Source organism: Paramisgurnus dabryanus, chromosome 15, assembly GCF_030506205.2.
Source record: "Paramisgurnus dabryanus chromosome 15, PD_genome_1.1, whole genome shotgun sequence".
NCBI classification, from domain to species: Eukaryota; Metazoa; Chordata; class Actinopteri; order Cypriniformes; family Cobitidae; genus Paramisgurnus; species Paramisgurnus dabryanus.
In genome coordinates this window covers 32,219,763-32,237,537 of record NC_133351.1, presented here as the reverse complement: position 1 = coordinate 32,237,537, position 17,775 = coordinate 32,219,763, and the positions used below count along the sequence as shown (strand labels likewise).

The following is a 17,775-nucleotide window of genomic DNA, read 5'->3' as shown; positions in this document are numbered from 1 at the left end:
CTAAAATCAAAAAAGTTCATTTTATTTCTCATTAATGTACACTCAGCACCCCATCTTGGCAGGAAAAAAAACAGACATGTAGAAATTTGTGCAAATGTATTAAAAAATGAAAAACTGAAATATCACATGGTCATAAGTATTCAGACCCTTTGCTGTGACACTCATATTTAACTCACATGCTGTCCAGTCCATTTCTTCTGATTCTCCTTCTTTTGATTCTCCTTTTACTTTACATTGGAGTGTTTACTTAAACTGATTGGACTTGATTAGGAAAGGCACAAATCTGTTAATCAACTATCACTGCAGCTCTCCACCATCGAGGTTCTATGGCAAAGTGGCCTGACCGAAGCCTCTCCTCAGTGCAAGACATATTATATAGAGTTTAATGTGTTTTTTTGCATTTCTATGCAGGCTTTCATATGTCTTGCACTGAGGAGAGGATTCTGTCGGCCACTCTGCCATAGAGCCCCGAATGGTGTCTGTTTTTTTCTGTCAAGATGTAGTGCTGAGTGTACATTACTGAGAAATAAAATGACTTTTTTGATTTTAGCAAATGGCTGCAATAAAACAAAGAGTGAAAATTTTAAAGGGGTCTGAAACTTTCCGTACCCATTGTACATTTTGTTTTTATATAAAAAAAAATTAAATAAGTAGCTGCATAAAGCCCTCGTCCAGCTATCCCAATGGTCTAAATCAGGGGTGGGGAACCCTGGTCCTGGAGGGCCAATGTCCTGCAGAGTTTAGTTCCAACCCCAATTAAACAAACCTAAAACATCTAGTTCAAGTCTTCATAATTACTTGGAAATGAAATTCAGGTGTGTTTGGTTAGGGTTGTAACTAAACTCTGCAGGACAGTGTTCCTCCAGGACCCAGGGTTCCCCACTCCTGCTCTAAATGGTCATTTAACATCTAAAATTATCTTTCTTTGTATGTTTTCTGAGACTTGTACTGTCATACGCTTAACCTAATCGGCAACGGTGCGCACTTGCGCATTTGCGTTTTGTTTTTGTTTTTTAAAACATGCAGAAATTAGAAAATAGAGTAAAGGACTTGATGAATGATAAAATAGTTATAAAGAGACATAAAGTTTGATGTTTGAAAAGACTCGAAAACGATCTTCTGAAGTTTGGACACACATAGATGCGTGACAACGGGATGATGGAGGGATAGAATGGTAAAATACGTGAGAATCGCGGGAAAAATTTTCTTTGTCGGGTGAGGAAAGTCGGCCTTAAAATCCTGTAATTATGCCCATTGGTTCTGTTATCACTGGAGTAACTACAATGTGATGTGTTTTAGGAAAAACTCTTGTCAGTACCTGGCATTTCCTGGAGATGCATCTCTAGATCATCAGTCACTTGCGTAATTGCTGGGCAAATCTGAAACGAATGATACAATCACAATTTACAAGCATTATAAGCAATAATGTAATTGTTTAAATAAAGCATATTTGGCTAAAATTATAACAAACCCGTTCTTGAATCATATCTTTGATTTGTCCTCTGAATTCACTGACAAACGGCTGAAACAAAATGCTGCAGGAGTACACAGACGAGCAGAAAGTGTTGAGGCACGTCACCATTACATTTATATCTATGCAAATGCTTTATCCAAAGCAACCTACAGTGCATTAAAAGATACACATTTTTATCAGTATGTGTGTTTTGCGCTGTGATGCTCTAGCAGTAAGCTACTGTATACAGGAGCACACAACAGTGGTACACAATGTCAGTCGTTGACAGTATTTTAATAGTACATTCACACGGGGCATCTGTGTTACCGCTTGGCAGAGGATGTAGCCTAGTGGTTAGAGAGTCAGGCTAATAACCCAAGAGTTGCTGATTCAAGTCTCATGGCTGGCAGGTTGCGACTGAAGTGCCTTTGAGCAAGTCAGCCCCAGATCGATCTGCGCAGCTCTGCATAAAGTACACACCTAATGAGTAGCGTTAACGCGGTCACGCCGTGTGAATGTACCGCAATATACCTCGCTCCTCCATGAAATTCCATGTCTACTCCTCCCACACCATCAGTGCAGGAGCCGGTGGAGATGAGGGGGCGACCAGACTCATCATCACTGAACAACAGGAGCAGATTGATATTGATGTTGTACACAGCCAGATCAAATGAACCTCCATCGTCACTGTAGACAGACACAGAACGCAGCTTATCTCTCCACTCATTTATAAGATCTCTTATATCAAACAGACTCAGGCGTCTCTTAAACTCACTTTCTGTCCTTACGTTTATAAAGTTGCAGAATCAGATAAACACAACGGAAAACAACTGGACAATTGTGGGAAGTTTCACAAATGTGTCATCTGTAGCTCTTATTTTGTAACACTGGTATTTTAATACGAATTGGCACAAAACTGTGAATAATGTTATAAGTCACACAACTAGTCCTTATTCCCAGTGTCTATTTGTAAAGTGTTTTGAAATGATATGATTCCATGTCTTCACAGATGTAAATATATATGAGTGATTCACTGGTCCACTTACATAAGTCCAAAGTGTGTCGCCCAGTTACCTGTGACAGCCAATGACAGCTGACTGACCATCACAGATACACCTGTACCCTCTACAAACTCCATCACTAGACCCGACATGCTGCTCTGCCTAATCCATATACTGCAGGAAGCAAAAACACAGCAGTTCATGAAACATATTGAGAACAAAATAATTTAAAAGAGCACCAATGGTCCGATTCACAATTTTACATTTCCTTTGGTGTAGGTGTGTATTAGTACATGTTAATTATATGCAAAAGGTATATAGCCCAAAGTAAACGATGACGCGAGTTATCGTCTCCAACGTAAATCTCTTTTCTTGGACTACAACAAACACACGGATTCTAGGCAACATAATTCCTTATGCTTCGGACTCACAGTCCTGTTAGCATTGCATTGTGCGCAAATCTTTCAAACATGTTAAGGAGCGTCACATTTCCAGGTGACGTCAGAGGTATTCCGACCAATCACAACATACAGATTAGCTGGCCAATCAGGGACACAGAGCTTTTCAAATCTGTGCATTTCAGGAAGGGAGTGGAATCTGGAGCTACAAAAATGTACGGTATGTGGAAAATGTTTTTTTAACCATAAACCACACAAACACATTGTATTATACAAAATTACTTTTTTAGCAAAGAAATAGGTGCTCTTTAACACAATATCCATCACAAACAATACCAGAAAATAGTAGCTACTGATTATTGTCAGTATGAATTTCAGGTCTATGGGAACTCACAGAATAAAAATAAAAATGATTTAAACATTGACTGGTGCCCCTTTATATGTTGTTAACATTAATTATGCATCATTTAAAAGCAGCAATCTAAAATTGTTCAGCTGCACAGAATTTCAAGATTATTTGCAAATGATAGATTTTACATCTAAAAGTGAGGCACACACCCATTTCCTATCGAGAAAAAGACAGGCCTCCTCCACTATAATATGCGTCATCAAAGCGACATAACCTTAGTATTTTCTCCTTTACAAGTTAATTCACATTATGAAAGAGTGAATTTCCCTACAAGCTGGCGACTTCTGTAATCAACGCAAAGAAGACGGACATCTCTTGGAATTCCAAATGTCATGTGTCTGCTTGCTGTGTTCGGGTCCGATAGACCTGCCAGATACACAAGAGCACTGCATTCTCTGCTTGGGGTTGCTCTACGTAGAGATGGTGATCTCTGGGTCAAGGTGCTCGCATCCCTGGGTCGGGATGCTCAGGACTCAGCACAACATCGACCTGTGTCGAGCGTGTCTATTTAAACGTGCAGTCCCGATCGCGTCTGCTTCCTACACTGGCGGTTCAGCTGTTAATTCAGCCTCTGTCAGTCTGGGGAGCGGCGCGAATGATACAGGGTCAGTGTGAGCGATTCGTTGCTGGTTGTTACCCGCAACCCGTTCCTCCCCTCACCTGTTGGTTTACAGTAAGAGGCAGAGTTTTCATCTTCGTGTGAATTCACTGCCACTGTTTTGAGCACAGCGGAGGATGAGTTTTCTATTGGAGCATCGGAGGGAGCCTTTGAAGTTCCTGTGTTTTAGCGGTTGAGCCCTGGGTGAACCCAGCACTCAGATAACAGCCGTGTGTGTTTGGGCTGCTGTGAATATTAGGCTACAGTGTATGCACTGTTTTTGCCAGTGTTCTCAGCTTAGTGAATGGTTTTGGGTGCCAGCCGTGGCATTTAGCCACGCCCCGTCCTTCTACCGTTCCCTTCTGAACTACATGGGGAATTTACTCGCTCAGAAGGTACCATTTGGTGCCATTCGGGGTTGTGAGTTCAGTCGCTCTCATCTCCCTCAATGGCATGGCAGCTAAGGGATATGTCGGTGTACCCAGATGAGCATGCTGTTGCGGTACATACGTGCCTGCATACGGCTACCATCTGACCGCACTGACCAAGTCTCTGGGTCAACCGATGTCCACTTTTGTGGTCCAAGAGAGATGTCTCTGGCTTTACTTGCCTAGATGGGAGATGCCGAGAAGGTTTGCTTTCTTGTCATACCCATCTTGCGAATAAATACTGCGCAGGATTCTGCTCTTGTTCTACGCAGTAAGGAAGCAGATGGAGGCTGTTAAACATGTTTCACCTCGGCGTGAATTTACCGCTCTCCCTGTCGCTGTCTCGTCTGTCGTCTGCTCCCAGGCAGCCCCTGCTTCCTGCGGTTCTGGCCTGGCCTTCAATCTACTAAGATGGCCGGCCCAGAGAAGATCTACCCGCAAGAAGACAGGCCGTTAGGTGACTGTGAAGGACCCTTTTGGTTCCTGAGCAGCCCTGACGATCCCGTTCCAGGGAGGGAATCTCAACCAGCGGGCCTGGCCCTATGAGTGGCAGATGTTCAGCGAAGCTCAGGTAGACCTGTTTGCTTCACCGTACAACACTCTCTGCCCACTGCCCACGATTTGGCACCCGAGGCCGTACCTCTGGGACATCCACGTCTGGCTTCTGGACGGGACGAAGATGCTCTAGCAGGACTTCGGCCTTCTGTGGCTGAAACTATCACTCAGGCTAAACCCCCCTCTACCAGGCGGCTCTATGTCTTTAAACCTAAGAGCCCTAAGGTCATTTTTACAATGTATTGTCCATCTGGTTTTATTTTCTTAAAAAGGTTGTAAAACATCAACCCTGTTGTGCACAGACAATCTACAAACATCTTTTTTTTCAGGACACGTTGGACTGTCAGAATATTTGTTTTGTATTGATGTCACATGAATGTAAAATAAGTTATGGGACCATAAAGACAAATAAAAAAATAAAACGGCAATTGAATCACTTATATATTTATTGTAATCACACACAAAAGAATAAAAGCATAGCATTTTTCCTCTGTAAAACAGTTGTCTCATGTCTTTGGAGTCCTGGAGCACAGAAATGAACAATATAAATTATACAGATCAAAAACTATTTACATTTTTACAAAAAAAGTCCAGGCGTTTTCATGACATTTATTGATGCCAAGCCTCAAGCCACATGCGTGATGACGCACACATGCGTGATGACGCACACAAACAGAAAGCATCAGTGGAAATTGTAGCATTGAGCTAGCGGCAAACCCAACAGAAAAATTGATAAATTATGGACATCAAGTGGATAAATCTAGGATGTAAAAGTTTGGATGCATTGCTGAACAACTACGAAAAGAGGGACAAGTTTCAGGCTGGATAGAAAACCTTCTGTAAAAGCTAGAAAGACACCAAATATATCCCCGTGATGGTTTACTCCTCAGCTATTAGCAGAAAAAAACGGGAAGAAGCTACATTTTACGGTTATTAAATTATTAAAATATGAATCAGAGGTGCCGTTTTCAATCGTCGATGATTGATTAGGTTTCTGAGGGTTAAGTGGCGTCTTTTCTTGTCCTGGTGTTTCTCTCGCGGAGAGGACCCACAGAGGTGCGCTGTCAGTGTAGTGTTGTCCTTCTTACAAGACGTTTTGGTTTCCTTCTACCCTCTTGGTGTATGTGTCTGCTATAGCAGCCCATCACTTCGATATCGAGGGTAGGTCTTTCGAACAGCACAACCTGATTTTTAGGTTCCTGAGAGGTGCAAGGAGGTTAAATCCACCCAGACCGCTCCTCATCCCCTCTTGGGACCTTTCAGTGGTCATTTCGGGCCTCAAGAGGGCTCCATTCGAGCCCCTGAGAGAAGCTGATCTTTCCCATCTTAGGATGAAGACCGCTCTCATAGTGGCGCTCACTTATATTATGAGGGTGGGGGACCTACAGGCGCTCTCTGTTTCTCCAGAGTGCCTGGAATTCGGTCCGAGTGACTCATGTGTTATTTGGAGACCTCAGTCCGGCTACGTGCCCAAGGTTCCCACTACTCCCTTTAGGGATCAGAGGGGGAGATGACCCAACCATGTCATTGTTGTGTCCGGTACGCGCACTGCGCCTTTTACCTGGATTACACACGGAACATAAGAACTTTCGACCAGCTCCTTGTCTGTTTTGGAGGACAGCAGAGGGGGAATGCTGTCTCCAAATAGAGGTTGGCGCACTGGATTGTGGACGCCATCACTTTGGCGTACCACTCCAAGGAGCTGCCGTGCCCATTGGAGTGAGGGCTCACACCACTAGAGGTGTTGCCTCCTCTTGAGTGCTGGTGTAGGGCGCCACCCTGACAGACATATGTAGAGCTGTGGGTTGGGTGACGCCTAACACATTTGCCCGGTTTTACAACCTCTGGGTAAAACCAGTGTCAGCTCGGGTCTTCAGGGTAACAACTAGCCCGGTGACTGACTAGGCGTCTCGCTTGCATAATACCCTCTCCCCTCCTTAGGTGAGTAGGGTCCTATAACAACTTACCCTTCTATTGAATAGGTTGGTACCTTTTCCATCATCAGCTTGTCCGATATAGACTGAGCGGAGCGGTCTTTATTGGTTCAGTATTCTCTGAATTATGCCATTACTGAGATTCATATCCAGTCATTTGTCTCCATTATCTAACATGGAAGTGTTCCCCAGCGTTATACCCGCTCTTGTGTCTCCTCCACTTTGTGAGTTCTTGACACAATTGTTGACATGTTATTCTTCCCATTAGGTGAGACCATGGTCTATTCCATACAGGCTCCCCCACTGGATAAGGTATGGTCTCCGTAGTGCCCCTTTTTCTATGCCATGTATCTTTGGCACATTCCCAGTATACTTCAGTACCCTGCGGCTAAGTCGATGCTATCTGCTTTAAAACGCCTCACTGGTGTTACTGCCGAGGGGTCTGTTCCTCCTCCTCGGATGAGGACCCCCTTGCACCTTACTGGAAGGTTTTGATGTCATTCAACAACAGTATGGCATGTTGTACTTGCCTATGATTGCTTTTTGAGATCAAGACGTGAGACAGAGTTGTGGCGTTTTACATAGGGACCCCATACTGTCGTCATCGACACAACGTCGAGTGAACGACAAAAAGGGAACGTCTCTGTTACGTATGTAACCACGGTTCCCTGATGGAGGGAACGAGACGTTGTGTCCTCCGTGCCACAACACTGCTTATTCCACTGAGGCTCATCGAGCTCCTCAGACACAAGCGAATCAATGGATGCATTTCGTCTCCTTTATACACGTAAGTGTGGGCGGAGACTGGTATGCAAATACCATTCGCACAATTTCATTGCAATTTCATTGCAATTTCATTGGCGTTTTACAAATAAGTCAGACCAGATTGGCTCTCAAGAGCACACCCCATACTGTCGTCATCGACACAACGTCTCGTTCCCTCCGTCTGTGTCCCGGTTTGAAGGCTGTGACCTCCAAAGGCAGGATTCTAAGAGCGAAAGCAACACAGCAGCACCACTGAGGGTCAGTAAGGCCATCTTAATTTAAAGGCTGCTTAAAATGCAACCTCAGAATGCATCCTTCTTTCTCCAGGCTGTGAAGGATAGAAAGAATGGATCCTTCAAAGCCTAGGCTATCCCGAGATACACTGCGTGTCTGTAACGGCTGAATTTAACAGCTGGATATTTTAAAATAAACATTAAAGAACTTTGTTAAATAAAAATGTGCATTAAGCAGAAAAAAGTTTCTTGTCACTGTTTTAGTATTAGAAGTTATGTTTTGTATTAATATTATTATGTGTATGTTTCGTATTTTTCTAAGGTAAAATAATTTGATATACTATGGTTAGTTTAATCTACATCAATGCGTCATATTTTTTTGTTCCATGTTTATATTAATAATTCAGAAACATCTCCGCTGTGTCCCTGCTGACAGGCGCGGTGGGCACATACAGCAGGTGAGCAGCTAGACCATCTTCTTTCAGTTCTCTTTATGGACTTTAAATAGTCCTTGCACTACATGTCCTTCGAAGGATCCAGCCTTCGAATTGGGACACAGCTATTGTGGGGACGTAAAAAAATTGGTCTGCAGTCGCATTGTCAAAAGAGTTTGTTGCCGACGTGACTTGAACAATCTAAAATTTTTAATTTAATAAAAAATAACAATATTATTATTATTAAATATAAATAAAAATTAATTGTCTGGTCGAAATTATTGCTAGGGACATTTCAGAGTTCCCTTAATATTGTCCCTACCCAAATCAACACTCTTAAGGGCTTGACTGCTGATGTGAGTTTTTTGGAGGGTGTGGACTAATCAGATGTTGTCTACTCTTCAGGTATGTGAGGAATTTTCTTCCTCATGCCCAGAATACTAAGACATCTCTCTGGCCATTAGCTTCTGTCCACAGTTTGTTCATCAGGTTTTACTTATGTTGAGCAGGGAAAGATTGTTTTTATTCACAACTTGCGAAGTCTTGTCCCATGTCTCGTATCATGCACTTCTCACATTAAATGTCCCAATGATGATCGTTCTTGAGATTTCACCAAAATACATCATAAGTTTATTTGATAAAGGTCCTTCCTCTTTCAAGGCTTAGATATTTTTTAATGTTATGGATAATGTTTCTTTAGATATGCAGTTTTTTCATGATAGAGATACAGGCCCTATGCAAAACCTCTCATTTTAGATAAGCTTCAGACTCTCCTGTAGTTTTTGACTGGATGTTGTATATGTACAGTACAGTATGTTTAAACTTACAACCACCCTCCCTTAAAGGTATAGCGTCAGATTTTCCTGAATTTTTTAAAAGAACCGCCCCTCCACTTTTTTTAAATGCACATGCGCAACACTCTACCTCCTCCCAAGGGGGAGGGGACGCTTGATTAACGTGGGCAAGAGAGAGCATGCACCACCACACATATACACCTAAAAGTGCGCATGTGCGAACCTAGGGACGAGCACGTATGAAGGCCTTACGTAAACATATCATCAGAATGATTGACAACTGAGATAACCAATAGTCTTGATGATCCACCCGGAAAAAGAAAATCTTCCGCTATATTTGTAATATTCTGACCTGTACCTTCACTTGAATTTAAACATGTCTTTGTATTTTTAAACTTCTGCTGACATCAGTTTAGTTTCTAAAACTTTTATTCAGTTGGTCATGTACTTGCTTCGATAAAGTGTAGTCTATAGTGCCGATCCCAATGTCCACATTGCCGTGGATATCTGGGATTCCAGTGCTCTTCAGTTTCTGCTGTATCCACACAGACATCATCTGAGACCCTGAGAAACACACACAACATCACATAACACAACACACTGGTATAATATAAAACTGATGTATTGTGTTGTATTATTTATATCTTGGTTTCTGTAAATGTGTACTAATGAATGTGTATAAGGCATAGTCGAGCTGAGTCTGCTGTGGTTTGTGTGTTGGAACTGATTCAGGATCAGTTAATGGCTCAAACATATATTGGCAGTTTCCCAGAAAGGGTTTAGATTAATTCAGGTCCAGGCCTTAGTTAAATTAATACATTTAAGTGTTTTTTTTTTCAAACAAACCTTACAAAAAATAATTCAGGTGTGCATCATAAGACAAAACAATGGCACGTATATATGTTAAGAAATGCAATGTTTTTAAAGAGCCAGTTAGAAACATTATGTAAAATTACCTTTATTGCAGTGTGTCATGTAGCTGTCCATCAATGTAAGCGGTGTTCAAAGTCGTTAACCCAAAAAGTTCATGATAAATAGCTATTGTCATTGGTTATTAGTTGCACTTCTGAGGTGGAAAAAAATAAATTGTACTTTTACTTCGTTTACACTATGCAGCGTTCCTTCGATACTGTATTTTAATTAATTACGAAATTTGTATTTTATTTTTAAATTGCTATCTTGTGTTTCTGGCGCATTCGTGAATTAATGACTCGTTTGAGTCGATTCCTTACAAAGTGTTGCAAATAAATGAGTCTTTTGAGTCGATTCTTTACAAAGCGAATGGGCCAAACGTTTTAAATTGGTTCGCGAATCAGTTTGAATGAATTGTTCTGATCGCTGCATAAACGGAATCGTCCGAAGCTGTTTTACTCGTAACCTATGTAGAAACACGCAGAATATAACCAGTGTTGGGTGATGTGGAAATTAATTTACCAATCTTTTAACTAAAAGCAAAACTTCACACATGTACCCGCCATTACATACACGCGACCTGTTCGTCGTCAGACACAGTTAAACGCGTGCAACCTCCAGAAGCATTGTAGCACAGATTGAAGAAAATACATCGATGATTGACGTCTGATTGTCTGTACTGTATGATGTAAGTGATTCTCACAAAACACACGTGACATGACAACGTAAGAAAACATGAGTTTTGTCTAAAATCATTTTTACGTAAGTGTAAACTGTCAATGTCCTCAGACCATCTTAGGAGATTCCAACTTTATGCATGCAAAACTGTTGTCAGTTTACTTGTCTGATATTTCAGCTATAAGCTACATCAACATTTTGACTAGAGTTAATTTGTTAATTTGAAATGCTTGTCTATTCTGTGTTTGTATTCTTTTTTTCTGTACTGTTTGTGTATGTTGCAGTTTTACACATACTGTGCCCTTCATAAGTATTCTTCTGTTTGTTGTGGAGTCAAGAAATGTCTAAACATTTAAAGATGAACATGAGAGAAAAGTACAGAATCTGTAACATTATTTTTTTTTTATGGTCACTGAGCTGTGTCCTGATTGTTTACACATGAAAAGCATAAAATGTGTAGGATCAGTTTGATTCACTTATGTGCATTTGTGTACAACACACATAAGTCAGCATTTACAGTTTTTTTCGATTGCTAAACGACAGTGGGCACAACTGGAGCTACATGTGCAAAACTCTAACTACAGTCTGCACTACCAAAAGTCACCTGAGCACAACTCTTAACATATGGCTCAAAACAGCTCCGTGCAGCCAAACACTAAACACAACCCTCACTGAGATAACACACACTGTCACTCACAACACACTGAGAGGAAAAACACTAACATCAAACACCAATACACAAAATACTAACTTTATATCTTTACAGTTTTAACAATTTCAGTGATGTCACACCAAGTAATGTTTTCTTTAAAGAATGATTTATTTATTGATTTATCACAATATTTTTTTTAGAACATCATAATTTTTTAGGGTAAATGAAAATTAGCAGTTTGCTTCAGTTGTCTGTAGTAATTTACGGAATTACAGTAATGAGAAAAAAGGTAGAAACTTAAAGTACATGAAAGGTAATATTATATATAAATGAAATATATATATGAAATTGGAATTTATATTTATATGAAATTGCAATCAGCAGTGTTTGAAAGGCACAATGCTGAAATCAATTGTGTTTTGAATGTGTGATTCACAGTTTTGACAGCAGTGTGTTAGCATTTGAACAAAGTGCTGTAAATCCACAGTGTTGTGCAGGTTGTGATTAAAGTCATGGAATAAGTGTGTAAAGTTTTGAAAACTGTGTTCAAGCAATGAAAAACGAACTAGAGTTTGGTCCACATGAACTGCTGCTGTGCAGACTGTAGTTAGAGTTTTGCACATGTGACTCCAGTTGTGCCCACTGGCGTTTAGCAATCGAAAAAAACTGTAATGCTGTTGTTCTTTAAAGCATGTATGTGTTGAAACATAAACAAAGGTTAATAAAATGTGACATTCTGACATACTGATATTTATCTTACCAACTGATATTTATCTTACCAATATCTGGTCTACACTGCAAACAGAAAAATCTTATCTTTACAGTTCTGATACTTATGGAGGGCACTGTATTTTGTGTGTGTGTGTGTGTGTGTGTGTGTGTGTGCGTGCGTGCGTGCGTGCGTGCGTGCGTGCGTGCGTGCGTGCGTGCGTGTGTGTGTTTGCGCGTGTATAAATAGATTTATTTTTTCATGAGTAACTAGTAACTCGCTACTTGAGTATTATTTTCATTGTATACTTTTTACTTCCACTTGAGTAATTATTTATTTAGTTACTTGTACTTTTACTTGAGTGAAGTTTTTGGCTACTCTTTCCACCTCTGTTAAAATCCTCATGAATCTAGGCTGAGTTTGCCACGTTTAAGCCTAAATAATCAGACAGCTAGGCTAGCTATCATAGCTTGCAGACAAGCAGCCTAGGCTAAATTTTTTTGGTAGGCATTAGGCAAACATGTTTGCTGATTTTAATAAAGACCCTGTTATTCTCAGTCCTTCATATAGGCTGTGAGTTAAAAAAAAAAATTAGGGGGGGGGGGTGCCCTTTATTTAGGTCAGAGCAACTGCCCCTAAAAATTCCTGTGCACGTCCCTGTAAGTGTAATAAAGAATAATAACTATATATAAGTATAATAAATATGTTATTGCTTTCTAAAGTAGGGAGTTGACTCTTAGCCGCATTAAAGAGTCTAATTATTTTCAAATCTCCCGCCTGTTGTTTGTCTACGTGTGAAGGCAATATCTTGCATAATCTCCGCCTACAGTCTTGCCCGCGAGAAACGAAAACCCTGACCTGCCAACAGACACTTCCACTAGTTGACGTGTTAACATCATGTCGAGAAGACGCTGTGTTTTCAGATGTAAAGGCAAGTTTGTGTTGTTTTCACTTCCAAAGGATAAAGATGTGAAGAATCAGTGGTTAAAATTACTTTTTCAAGGAGGCATTTCCTAAAAGTTTGGCCATGAAAGATGGTGTACCCACTTTATTTAGATCATTATGCGTCTCGTAACACAACCTGTAAGTATGATTATTACTGTACTGACTATGTCCTAACAAAGTCTAGTACTGGTTGCAGATACGGTGGATAAAGTTTTGACGTGTGCCCGTGCAGCTTACACCAATCAACACTGAGACATTGCGTATTATATTATCTAGCACGTTTATTTTCCCTTTGTATATCATACAGCGGCAATATCTTGACTCATAATACATACCAAAAACAACAAACCCTATTGTTCCCTGTAGCAAGCTAAACACCAAAGCACAGTCGAAAACTGTTTGCTTCCCAAATTCGCAACACCTGTGTATGGATTTCCTTGAGGTTAAATCACCCGGGGTGACCCGAGATCAGCTGAGCCACAAAGCTCATACCGCCCTCTAGTGGCACATGACAAAATCACATAATACAAATGAATACAAAATGAATATGGCTCATACAATTACATTATGTGTTTATTTTCCCCCAAGTGTTCTGAATGTCTAGTTTACTGTGATGTCTTATCAGTAAGTCGCGCTAGCAATTGGCGAACCCATGTTGCAGTTACACTAGTTTACTGTTTAGCTGTGGCCCGGTTTGCTTACATATTTGCTTACATAATTGTAAAAAATTTAAGTGTCTGTTGTCATTTTTGCTCAGTGCAGTGTTTCTTTAAATGATCGCATACCATCAAAATGTGTGCATTAGAGAGTTAAAATATAACAGTTTTCCTGCACACCAATCGTTTTGCTTACATTTATTAGTCCACTGGAGGTCATGAGGTGAAAAGCACTGTATAAAACTAAAATGGATATTTGTTACTTGTCCCCTCTTAATCTCACAATAAAGAGTCAGATGATGTGAAGTTCATATGTTTGTGTTGTGAATATCTTACCGTCTGTCAAACTCTTTTGTAATAGTTGAACTTTCAATGCTGGATAATCTCCACGTGTTTGTGTTAATATCAGTAAGAAAACAAACAGCCGCATCATTTAGCTCCTGATCAGACAAAAAACAAACATTTCACACAGTTTCAAACCTTTGGTTCTTAAAGTAAATATTTGATACATGAAAAGATTATTGAAATTATTATGAATGCACATTGAACAAACACCAAACAACTGTTTTGGCATTAAAGGGGACAGAGAATGAAAAACCATTTTTATACTTTTTCTTTGTTGAATAATGGTAGTCTACCCACATTGACAAACATACAAAAAGTGCTAGACGTGCTAAACATCTCAGTCTCATAGAAATTCCTCTTTTAGAAATGTCAGCCAGAAAACGGCCCAATCTGAAAAACTGATGCTTATGACATCACAGGCATCTCACTGCCCCTCCACTTTAAAATAATTGGCTACATTTTTTGAGTGGCAGCAAAATCAGCCAATCAGTAATAAGATTGCAAGTTAAGCCAGTAGGGGGAGAAAAATAGGTTCAAAACCACTTGTTTAAAATCCCCCATGATAGAGCTATCTGAGAGAGGTTTTTAGGAAGCTACTAAGGCATTACAGACCAAAAACCAAAAAAAAAAAAAATGTTGTCTACATGTCACATCACAGAACAAGGTTAAATACCCCATTCAATCATTCTATGTCACCTTTAACCAACATTAATAAATCTTAACAAAAGCTGTAAAGCTATATTGTTTATTGTTTTCGTGTCAGCAATCATGTTGTGATCTCAGTTCACAGTTGAATGGTGCAGTCACTTCCTAGAGAGAACTGATACTGAGACTAAAACACATTTACTTATCTAAAGACCATGCTGATATATTTACATGCATGCGTGTAACCACAGACGCATTCAAACAAAACATGTTAAACCTTCTGTAAAATGACATTTCATTTAAAGCACTTCTTATCTTTGATCCTAATACATAGAAATTGAAGGCAAAAAAGTCTTTCTAATCCTAAGGAATATTTAATTGACCCATTGTCAATTATTCTTTACATATATGTTTTTGTATTTGTTGTAGCATTTGTACTTATACTTAAATTGATGTGAACCTGTCTGTGAAATCCAGACTAAAGTCTCATAGAGATGAGGAGCTTAACAGCATGATTTCAATCTTTGTCATCACCTTACTCAGTCAATATTAAAGATATCTAGATTATTGTTATTAATTGTTATTTACATTACATAGGATGATTTGTTGTAGAAAAACTTGGGTTTTCACAGCGTATTCAAACAACAGGAAACCCTTGCAATGAAAAAATGCTAGACTTTTCCCTTTTATAATATTTAAAAAAAAATGTCACATCAATCTTTTTAAATATATCTATAAAATGCAAACAAGTAAATGATATATGAAGAAATAAAGACAGAAAACATACCTGAAGTTTTCAGTACAGTCAGGTGTGTGAAGGAAAGAGGCACTGATATGTGATCTCAATTCCTCAAAGGCTTTAAATAAACTGAAATTCAGTTCCTGATGTGGGTGTGTTTCTCTTCAACAACACAAACATGAAATCATTTAGCAGAAATACACTTTAACATAAAAAACACAAACAGGAACATATTTTAAATGATACTAGAAAAAGGTCTTTAAAACAAAACACTGCCCATGCAGTACCTATAAGGCCAGTTTAGGTGGTACCTCCCCGAGCTGAAGCACGGCCACCTAGGACCCCAACTCCTTCACAGATCTCTCATCCTACACACCCTGGTCTAAGGGGCCATTTACACAACAACAGTTTTAACCGTAAACAGGCAGTTTTTTTGCAGTTTGGCAGGTCATTTACACAACAACAGCGTTTTGGGGTCCTGAAAATGCAAACTTTTTATAACAGATTACAACATGCAAGTATTAGATAATGACAAATAATCGTCGCATGTGTGTTATAAAATGAGGATTATTCAGTTTAGCTTTATAAAGGTGTGCATTATCTGATTTTACATATAGTATAACAGCTTTATCCCAATATATAAATATACAACCTATTATGATAATGCTATGCAAATAATATGTGAAAAGTAGCTTTCAATAAATAATTTTAACATGCATGAATAAATAACACAACCAAACAAGGACTTGTGTGTATAGTGTTCCTGTATAGCTCAGTGGTAGAGCATTGCATTTGCAATGCAAAAGGTCATCAGTTCAAACCACAGAGAACACATAAAAAAAGTTTAGCTTGTAATGCACTGTAAGATGCTTTAAATACCCCTGTAACAGGGCTACATGGGAAGAGGTTTCCAGATTAATAAACCATTGTGAAGCAGTTGTCTATTTGTTTTTGCAGTTAAAAAGACAAAGCTGGCTATACTTTCGTTATTTTATTAATCTCTTCATTTTTTATTTATAGATCACTCAGGGTTATCTGATTTAACTATTTGTGGCTTTGTGTTTTATTCCCCTGCACTTTAGGCATTTTATACACATTTGCTCTGCACCTTGTTACTTGATTCTTATTGAAGTAGGTACTCCTGTGCAAAATAATAAAGCGTAAACAAAACTGATCAATGCTTTTGCTGTCTTGATTGTTTGTTTTCATCTCTCTGTCGATGAATGTGTATGCATGCAGGTGTGTAGTGTTTCTTTACAAAGTAACATCGCCATCTTAGTATTTGTGGATTTGTGTAAGCGAGGAGCTTTTTGACAGCGTTGTTGTCTGTATGTGAAATTTTTTATGAAAAAACTTTTCCATTGTGTCCTGACCCCACCCTCTCATCTCCTGATTATCTCATTATTGCTTAGTTTTTATTAAGTGTGCTGCTTCATTTTTGGCCAGCTCCTGCAACTAGGCCGTTTGACACACAGACCCTGTTCAAACTTAAAATGTTCGGGTAAGTTGCTTGAGGAGATGACATCACGGATCCATGTCATTCTTCCGCCATATTGGATTGAACAGAAAACAAACAAAAAAAAAGATTCACAGGTAACACATTTTGTCCAAACTTCACGAAACTGGACGTACATGATCCTTGGACCAAGCCTCACAAAAGTTACAAGAAGGATTTTTGATTTTCATAAGCATTTGCCTGTCACAGCCCAACCGAAATCTGCGGCGTAGCCGCCAAAACAGGAAATCCTTCATATCTCAGGAACGCTTTTGCTTTTTTGCATTTGCGTTTGTACATGAACTTGGGTCTCCAATGTGAGGATGCACAACATCAAAATAAAAAAAACATTCTTACATTTTACGCTGCCTAACAGGAAGTCATTCATATCCCAGGAACGCTTTCACATATTGAAACCAAACTTTGTATGAACTTGGGACTCCAATGTTAGGACGCACAACATCAAAAAAAAAACATTCTAAATTTAACGCTGCCTAACAGGAAGTCATTCATATCCCAGGAACGCTTTCACATATTGAAACCTAACTTTGTATGAACTTGGGACTCCAATGTTAGGATGCACAACATCAAAAAAAAAAACATTAAAAATTTTACGCCGCCAAACAGTAAGACTTTATTATCTCAGGAACGCTTTCACATATTGAAACCAAACTTTGTACTTGAACTTGGGAGTCCAATGTGCCCAACATAAAAAAACTAAATTGGGGGCACCAGAGCAAGCACACTTTAGCAGTTCCTCCGGAAATGCATTTTCGATATTATTTTGACTTTTGATGTCACATTTTTACATTTGTGTTACTCCATGGTAAGTTTTTTTTATTATGTAAAATGTGAAAAATATAAACAATTAATAATAAATAAGTGAAGTCAATTTAAATATATGAATAGTACTATATATTGTACAGACAGTCAAAGGAGAACTGGCTATCCGTTGTGTCCTGGTTTCTGACTATATTTTGTTTCATATTTACCACTA

The 17,775-nt window shown here is 39.3% G+C and overlaps 1 protein-coding gene across 4 annotated transcripts in view; it reads right to left on the bottom strand.

Annotated features, from left to right (window-relative positions):
* Window positions 1-15,440, bottom strand: part of LOC135782677 (bactericidal permeability-increasing protein-like) — a 29,908-nt gene extending 14,468 nt beyond the window's left edge. For all 4 annotated transcript variants that reach the window (XM_065293125.2, XM_073812007.1, XM_065293126.2 and 1 more), the window contains exons 1-7: window positions 15,332-15,440; window positions 13,891-13,994; window positions 9,455-9,566; window positions 2,500-2,628; window positions 1,985-2,140; window positions 1,472-1,535; window positions 1,319-1,379 (exon numbers count right to left, since the gene is read on the bottom strand). In XM_065293125.2, coding sequence (XP_065149197.1) covers window positions 1,319-1,379; window positions 1,472-1,535; window positions 1,985-2,140; window positions 2,500-2,628; window positions 9,455-9,566; window positions 13,891-13,987 — 619 coding nt within the window. In that variant the 5' untranslated portion in view covers window positions 13,988-13,994; window positions 15,332-15,440. The remainder of the gene's footprint in view (window positions 1-1,318; window positions 1,380-1,471; window positions 1,536-1,984; window positions 2,141-2,499; window positions 2,629-9,454; window positions 9,567-13,890; window positions 13,995-15,331) is intronic.
* Between the last annotated feature and the right edge of the window lie 2,335 nt (window positions 15,441-17,775).